At 39.5% G+C, this 8876-nt stretch overlaps 1 protein-coding gene across 3 annotated transcripts in view; it reads right to left on the bottom strand.

The window, feature by feature from the left end:
• Positions 1-1632: 1632 nt before the first annotated feature.
• Positions 1633-8876, bottom strand: part of RNF213 (ring finger protein 213) — a 72409-nt gene continuing 65165 nt past the window's right edge. For all 3 annotated transcript variants that reach the window (XM_075580034.1, XM_075580033.1, XM_075580035.1), the window contains exons 61-67: positions 6681-6876; positions 5929-6130; positions 5441-5518; positions 4669-4866; positions 3718-3807; positions 3383-3561; positions 1633-3257 (exon numbers count right to left, since the gene is read on the bottom strand). In XM_075580034.1, the coding sequence (XP_075436149.1) occupies positions 3107-3257; positions 3383-3561; positions 3718-3807; positions 4669-4866; positions 5441-5518; positions 5929-6130; positions 6681-6876 (1094 nt within the window). In that variant the 3' untranslated portion in view covers positions 1633-3106. The remainder of the gene's footprint in view (positions 3258-3382; positions 3562-3717; positions 3808-4668; positions 4867-5440; positions 5519-5928; positions 6131-6680; positions 6877-8876) is intronic.

The following is an 8876-nucleotide window of genomic DNA, read 5'->3' as shown; positions in this document are numbered from 1 at the left end:
CTTAAACCACTATTTTCTTGGAGTGGGGTAGTACATGCATACATAAAAATAATGGTACGCTAGCCTCCTGTAAAAAATAAAAATGGATACGGTTTCCATCCAAAACATGGTAGTCCTTAAACATGATCTGAGGCTCAAAAGGGTGTAATAAAAACACACAAAAGTAAAAAAAAAAACAGGAGCAATATTTCTACCCCTCTTCTTATTTCTGTTTGCCTTATTTCTTTTTATCCTTATAGTAAATCTCATGTTGTGAAGAGATGAACCCTTGCTAAGTACGGTTGAGAGGGCTAGTTAATAAATGAGCATGAAGCCTGCCTGGCTCTTTCTATATGAGAATGTGCAGAAGGCAGGCTAGATAAATGACTTTCAACGTTCCCTCTGTAACCAATACCGGTAGTTAAACTACGCCCAATTTCATGTGTTAATACTCAAAGTGACACGGGTGTTGCTTTGCAGAGAGTCCTTTGGATGAATGAATAAGAATCTCCAGTCACTTGCAGGGTTTATCCGGCGTGCAAATCAGCAAAAAAACTGGAATATGGAGAGCAAACAAATGCTGCGACGCACCTCCAGCGCGATACAAAGGAGAGAGGGCGATTTACTTGAAAAATATCCAATTTATTACATCGTGTTAAAACCTGAGGTACAAGGCTTGCACGATATGTCTCACGCAGAGCGCTTATCAGTCGGTGGAAGCCTTGTACCGCCGTTTTTAACACGATGCAATAAATTGGATATATTTTTTCAAGTAGGTCGCCCTCTCTCCTTTTTATCGCGCCGCAGCATTTGTTTGCTCTCTCCATATTCCGGTTTCCAGCCAAGCCTTACTCCCATACACCAATGGGAAGACAAAGACCCCGACAACCAACAACAACAAAAAAAAGTAAATATCTTGGGAAAGGGGGTCTCCACCAGCTAGGAATAGCACAGCTGAGCTCCCGGGGACCCACAGGTTATAATAATGCAAAAAGTGTGTGTCTGTGTGTCTGTGTGTCTTTAAAGCTGCAGTTCAGTCAATATCCTGCATGTGTGTTTTTTTTAATAAATCAGTTCTGTAGTAAGAAAAAATACTTTTAGCATTTTCTGTTTTTAAAAAAACAACTTTGAAAGACCAATTTTTTTGTATTCTATTTTAACAAGCATTTGCTAAGGCACTGCCCCTTCATGTCCTGTCACAAGCCCTGGCACACCCCTTTGTTAGCCCTGCCCTCCCTCTTGCACATGACAGTGCAGGAGTGCTCATGAATATTCATGAGCTTCCACTTACGGACTGAAGCAGAATATAAACAGATCCCTTCACTAATTATGTCACCAAATTTCGCCGATCAATACATGGAGAACGAATTGACCAGCAGCTATACAGTTCTTTAGGTAATTAGAGATTGCCCACATGAAACTATTGAAGTAAAAAAAAAAAAAAAAAAGATTGAACTGCAGCTTTAAAGCACTTGTGACCAGGCTATAATGAGTAAATCCGTATCCCAAACCCCTGGGGACTTCCTGATTCCCGGACATATCAAATTCAGTCACATTTGTTTTCCAGCATTTGTGCGGGCGAGATGTGGGTGAATAATTAATCACTCTTTCTACATGGAATCGCAGTAATAAAATCACAATAATAAAACGACGTGATTGAGAACATTTTTTTTAATGAAAGCACGTTAATAAAAAAAATAACACCAAAATAATTGCAATTCAGGGACAGAGAAGTACATTTAGTCAGAAGTAAACACGTGACTTGTGACTATGGCAAGTAAATCATCATTTGGCCCCCGTGGGATCAGATAGGCAGTGCGAACCACCCGGAGCCATGCTTCCTGCAAATCACAGGAGAAATGTTCTTTTCTGTGAAAGATCATTGTAAACTTTGCTACACCGAAGGCACTGTAAACAGATTGTGCTAGCACTCAGTATTATGGTTGCATCATTGGGCCATGGAGTGAATGGGTAGGAGATGTGAATACCTGCATTATTATGTGCTCTCACATACATATACATCTGCTTATCTATCTGTATGGCAGTGTCAGTGACACAGCTTCTGTTTCACTTCAGATTACCCTTATAAGAGATTCATCTGTATCAAATAGCAGAGAGAGGAAGTAAATAAGAGAAAAATCAGCATTTAAAAGGGAACAAAAATATTTTCAAAGTCTTAAGAAACTATATTTGTGCAATGTTGCTTATTTGTGCAATGTTGCTTAAGGTATGAATGATACAATGTAGGAATTGGAAGTGTGTTAAGATATTGCTTGCATGCTCTACTATGGAGAACATATTCTCTATGATAAATTCACCTTCCTATTAGCTAAGTGCATCTGTGTCAGTGCGGCATGCAAACATTTTCAGGTCTTAACACAAACGTCTTTGGTCCAGGAGAGGTGTAATTGGCTTTTGTTTGCACACACAAGCTGTAAAACAACAATTACTTCTTCAAAAGAGTCTCTTATATTAATGTGCAAACAGGAGATCTTAATACCTGAGGGAAGGAGGGTTGTCAGCATTACTGTAAGAAAGTGACCGCAACATATCTGCATATATTTCAAATCTCAAAATATGGTTAGCTATAATTTCTACAACTAGGCTTGTTCCAGTTACAATGTTGCACAGAAGTTATACATTTTCAAACATTAAAAGGAGGCAGCGAAACAAATGTGTATATATCAAGTTGGACAGAGATTTAAAAAATAAACAAATAAAACTAATTATTGGCAGTACTCCAGTTGTGTAATGGTCTTGGGTGAGTTTAGTGGTTGAAGATCAGAGCACAGGTTTATGCAAACAGAATTGAAAATAATGTTTCTTTCTGGAGTCCAGTTTTACATTCAGAAAAAAAGGAAACCTTCCTAAATTGTATCTTCTGTTTTAGGGAATATATATTGTGCACATGGTTTAAAGAAATAAACAAAAGTATTCTATTCCCATAATTGTATTTCTTTTGCACCTTGTAGAAGTTGCCATTCCTTTGGGAATGTGAATTTTAGGAGGCATCAAGTAGTTAATGACACCGCTTTTAAACAATACAGCCCTAGTTAGTTGCAATAATTACTGCCTCTAAACACAGCAGTGTTTTACAGACCTAATTCACAGTAGGCTTTAAGCATGTTCATCGTAGCAGACGATTGCGTTTCATTTTAGCTGCTACCTTCCAAGCCTCGATGCAATGGGCTAAAGTAATCTCTTCCGGAAACTCGCTGTCCAACTCGGGGAAAAAAATGTCTTTTCCTTCAATTAAAGGACCCAAGGTGTCTCTCAAACTGCAACAAAAGAGGACATACCATGAATTTAAATCTGAATAATATGAAATTTGACAAAGTCCACCTCTGTTTTTCACAATTTTTTGCCATACTCTAGTCTTGGGCTTATGGTGCACATAACTTACCTCCATGCAGGTTTGAAAGTATCTGCACCTCGTGGCTTTTTGAGTTTTAAGATGATCATCTCATGCAGCTCGAGCAGGAAGAGGTCCAGCCCATTTTGCTCCAAGAACACATTGAGCTGTTGCCGACTCCCTTGCTTCAGCTCAGCCTTATATGCTTTGTCCACCTCAGCAAACGGGTCCTAGAAATCCCCAAAATAACGGGATAAGGAATAGGTGTCAAATTGCTCATCTCCACATTAAACATTCCTTCCGGGTTCCCAATTTGTGTCAATGACCATAGGGGCATTAGGTGTTCTTCTTGTCCAACAGCTTGAAACCATTATTCTTATCCTTACCCGTTTAAGACGTAGAAGATGCTCAGACTTTAATGCAGTGAGAAGTTGCCAAAGGGCTATCGTGTGTTTCAGGTCGCATCGTTTCAGTGCCTGCAAACAAAGGGATGTTTAGTACCTAGAAATATGATATGTACTTTCATTTTAACAATTAAAATCTAGATCTGTAAGATCAAACCCAGACTCGCCATGCGCCATATATTTTATGTCAAAAGGAGTGCTGCTGGGTATGTGACAATGTGTAAACAAAAGACAGAGAACCCCAATGCAACATCTAACATGACAAATCATATAGTTACATACTTATCTGTTCATTTCTCACAAGTGAAGGTCACCCAGTTAAACCCTTTGCCCAAACCACCATAAGCTTAGACCATGTCACGGTGTGCCATCTTTCTGCAAGTCCTAACACTATCTCTGCAAAGGCTAAGAGAACGTTTGCAGAGATCAAGTGTTGGTACTTGCAGAAAGTGGGCACACCATGTGTGCAAGCTTACAAATTCTCTTTCATTTTAACAATACATGGAATATCCAGCATTAAGAAACATATCCTTGATATATTGATAAATAAGAATTTTTATCACTGATCATGCTAAGAAAACAGCTTATAGATTCTCCTTGTATGTATTCTGGGAGATTAAGATTACAACTGCATGATCTAAAGAAAGATTAGACCAGAGGTGCGCAAGATTTTTGTTGGGGTGGGGCGCGGCGGTTACAGAGACCCACGCTCTTCCCCAAGGCATTCAAATTAAATGCCAGGGGACCGCGCGAGGCCTCTGTAACTCACTTACCTTGATTCAGACGGCTTGGTGTGACGCGTCGCCATGGCAATGTGGTGTCAAATGACCCCGCAGCGTCATTGGACGCTTGATAAAATTGAGGGGGCGGCGCGCAAGCAGTGGGGGCGCAGGACAAAAAAAACTTTGCGCCTCTGAATTAGACGGTGCTCACCTCAAGGACGTGTGTGTTGGTCTGTTCTCCCATCTGTAGAACATTTTCTACATAGCTGGTCAACAGAATATCTGGATCTCCTCCAGAAGCAGCTAGAAATCCCAAAGTCACCTCAGCAATGGAAAGGGCCTCACAGACATCACTGTATGAATTCAGATCTCTGCCTATACTATTAATTGTTGAATTGGGCAGAGATTCCTAGGGAAAAAAGTGGACGTTCAAGAGAAGACTCAACAAACATTTCTACGTCCCACTCTACGAGAGGCCAGCAGTGTTTATACCGTGCTCACTTCATTAGTTTCCATAAGAGAAACAACCCAAACCATGAAAAAATATATATATATTTATATATTATAAATATATAATAAAAAGATCACTTGTGAGCACATTCACATGTCTTAGACACGTCTGCAAATCTACCTTTCACCATTATCACCTAGCATAGGGATTCTTTTTGCTTGAAATCCATTTTACATGGAACCCTTATAAGCTAATGCTCGCTGTTCACACAGCTCTTAAGCACAGCATGGGAAATCAGATGCAAAGCCAGATAAACCACTCACAGACATGTTTCAACCTTAATGGGTCTCAGTGTGAGGTTGGTTGTACTGGCTTTGCCATTTTCAAGGCTGCAGGATTTACCATCACATTTTGAGTCATGGTGGGTGAAAAAGGCAACAAGAAACTGATGTCCTTTTCACCCACCATAACTTAAAATGTGATGATATATATATATCGTGCTGCTAATTATTTGATTTTCGTGACAGCTCACCTGGCTGAGTCTCTTCTTAACATCTGTAAATATGTTCTCATAGTTGCGGTCATGGGAGTGAATTAAGGTTGGTAATCCCTAGGAAGAGACAAACAAAACGGCAAAAGGACAAAAGTATTACCATGGCACAGCTGAAGGAATCTAAAAATGTTGATGCAGATATTTTGGGCAACCTAAATGTTGTATATGAGTTATGTAAGCCACATTTTGTTGGGCCTCTTGTAGAAAATTGTATCACAACTAGCTTAATGCACAGACCAATGCAGCTGCTAAAAATCCACCCAAATACTACTAAAAATAATTAAACATGCAAATCGACAGCACACTGATTTGCATCAATACTTAAAGCTTCCCAAGTGCTGAAATGTTTGGTTTCTCAATGCAGAATTGTATGTAAGATCCAACACTTGTACAACTTTCAACCGACCTTCAAAACCACTTTCCCCTCCTACATATGGTCTTATACCCTTATTATTCTTGCTACTTACAACCGCAGTGATAAGAGGTTTGCCTTGAAGAAAGCGGCTGGTGAATTGGCGCTGGATTTTGTCTAGGTCTAACTCTTGCAAGGTCTCCCCGCCACTCTCCACACTGTACTGGCAGTTGGACAGAATTACAGGCATCAGATCCTTTTCCATGTCGTAGCTGATCACATGTAGATCCATTACTTCTGAAGCACTAATGGAGTACCTGAGGAGGTACAATTAAAATAATAATAATGCACCGTTATTTAATACATGTTTACGACAACCATATTTTAAGAAGCAATTTGACTTGGTTAAGCAGCAATGCTACCTAGTTTTCAAATGTATTATTTAGTGACTAAACCAGGGGGGAGCCTGGTCTGAACCACACTATTTTGAGCTTGCAGGGACACCCTGGCTCCCCAAATACTTTCCTGTGCCGGTTCACTTCCTGGGTATGTAATGATGATGCTGGGAATCTTCAAATAGGAAGCTGCAACGTCATCTGTTGCTGCTCTCTGCTGACCTGCACTTTGGTAGCCATTTTGTTTCCATGGAGCGGAGAGGTGACCGTGGCACTGAATACTGCAAGTATCTGGGAAACTAAGGGGTTCTACAAACTGAAAATAGCGCCGTTTAGCTCAGTTCACCCTTCCCCCTCCACCCCTCCAAATTCAAAAGCAAAGGGAGAAAAAGAACAATCAGAATGGCTGTTTTAAAGGTAGGATGTCAAAAGATGTCAAATGGGATACATATACTATGGAAAGGCAACATACTTTTGCTCGTCCTCGGTGTATTTTTCCACAGTGTATTTTTCCACAGTGTATACAAAGTTGTTGTGCAGGGTTATGAGGTAACTGACCAGGGCGGTGGCACAAAGCCCCAACCCTTGCCGGCGAGGAAGCAGCATGGCAAAATCACTCTCCATCGTAATGTTTTCATCACAAATGCCTTCTGGAAGTTTTATTTCACCTAAAACATGGTGTATTGTGATTAATATCAGATAAAACAGAAGATCATACACATTTCTCTAATCCGGTTTAACAAATATATAGCAACTGCATTGAAGAGTATGTAGAATCCAGTTTGTCGAGCTCACCAAATATAACCAGTAATTTCAAACAGTTACATAGTAGACAAGGTTGTTCAAAGTATGCTAAATTTAGACGACAAATACTTATCCTAAATTTGTATTTACAGTATACTTATCGAGAGGAAGGCAAACAAAAAACTCCAGTTAAATATCATCTAATGATATCTCATAAGGGGAAAGTTGTATTAGCATGCATGCATTTCAGTTTTTTTCAGCCTGTACTATTATCTCATCTGCTCCTTCCTTTCTACTCCAATTGTATTTAGTCTTTAGAAGTTTTCTAGTACTATCTGTATTTAATACGGGTGTCTCCCTGCATATTCCGGAGCACTTAAGGTCTCCCAATCCATGTGCTTGTAGTAGAGATAGCAAAGTGTACAGTAACATGTCTAAATAACTAGGTTGTGAAAGAAAATATTAGAATAAAATATAAAAAGAGCGCAAACTTCATAGGAGAAGTATTTAATTCACCACAGAAAGAAACAAAGCGTAACGTTCACAAATATCTGTGATTAAACGGCATGAAGCATGGGGACGATGTAAAGCATTTGCTATGTTTTAGGAGTCCTAGGTCAGCACGAGAATCCCAGTCCTTCCGCATCACGTGTATGCATCGTGACATTACCACGCTACCGGACCAAACGCCAAAATCTCGCCTCTCCCACAAACAAAATGGCCAAGAGAGCTACCCCTACGTGTTTCAATGAATAATCCTCTTCATCAGGGGTGTGTGGGAGGAGACAGTTTTGGAGTTTGGTCCGGTAGCGTAGTGAAAAATTCTGTAGTACCATTGGAGGAGTTGGGTATATTCTCGTGGTGGAGAGCGCAACATCTTCAGCACTTTGGACTCGTACGGTTGCACTCTGGACAGTAACTATATTCTTCAGGAGTTTTGTTAATAATTTAATACCTATTATAATATGATTTATTGTGATTTTAGAAAATATTATTAGGTTTGCGTGCATTTATTGACTTATTATCATTTGGTTTTTAGCACGTGCATGTGGCTATAATCTTTTGGTTTTTCATTTGTTATACTAATTGTAGTATTTACGATCAGATCTTTGGATTATAATAAATTGTTTTCAGATACTATTGTGGCCCTATTATAATTGTTCTTTTTTGTAACTTATTTTTTATTAGTATTTTGAAAAAACATGGGGGGCTGGGGAGGAGGTTACAGAAAAGAAAGGGGGGGGGAGAAGTACCAGTTTAAAAAAAAAATATCAAAATATATTATCAAACAACAACAACAACAACAACAACAACAACAACAACAACAACAACATACACTACACACAAAAGGGATAGCATCACTCTACCCAAACCATTCACACACTCCCCCTTGTGTACCAGGGCTCCCATACTTTGTGAAATTTTCTAGTGTTGTCTTACAAAAGCCGTTAATCTCTCCATTGTTTGATCCTCGTTTACTCGTTGAATGATCTGTCTCCAGGAGGGGGGCTGGGTCTTTTTCCAAGCCCCTGTGATTCAACGTCTTGCCGGGGTCAAAATATGTAATAATAATTTGCTTGTATTTCGGTTAAAATTTTACAAGGGCTTCCCCAGGACCATTGTAAGTGGGTCTAAAGGTATCCTTATCTCGTTAATTTCTCCTATCAAATTCTGCACCATAACACCTATATCACCACATACTCTCCAACAGAGATTTGTGCCCCCCGTCCCCCGGTGAGATCTGCCTCAACCTTTGGGGCATAAAGGTACCATCTAAAAATATCATTGTTCTTTTATATTTAGAAACATTGCCAATGTAAATGTACAACAAATATACCGAAAGAATAACATGGACTTGGAAGACCAACTAATCCATGCAGGATCTTTATGTCCACATTGGGAATCTACCTTGCATGCAAGACTA

The sequence above is a fragment of the Ascaphus truei genome, chromosome 22 (assembly GCF_040206685.1).
Source record: "Ascaphus truei isolate aAscTru1 chromosome 22, aAscTru1.hap1, whole genome shotgun sequence".
NCBI classification, from domain to species: Eukaryota; Metazoa; Chordata; class Amphibia; order Anura; family Ascaphidae; genus Ascaphus; species Ascaphus truei.
The sequence above is the reverse complement of the archived record's forward strand: the minus strand, read 5'-3'. Positions and strand labels throughout refer to the sequence as shown.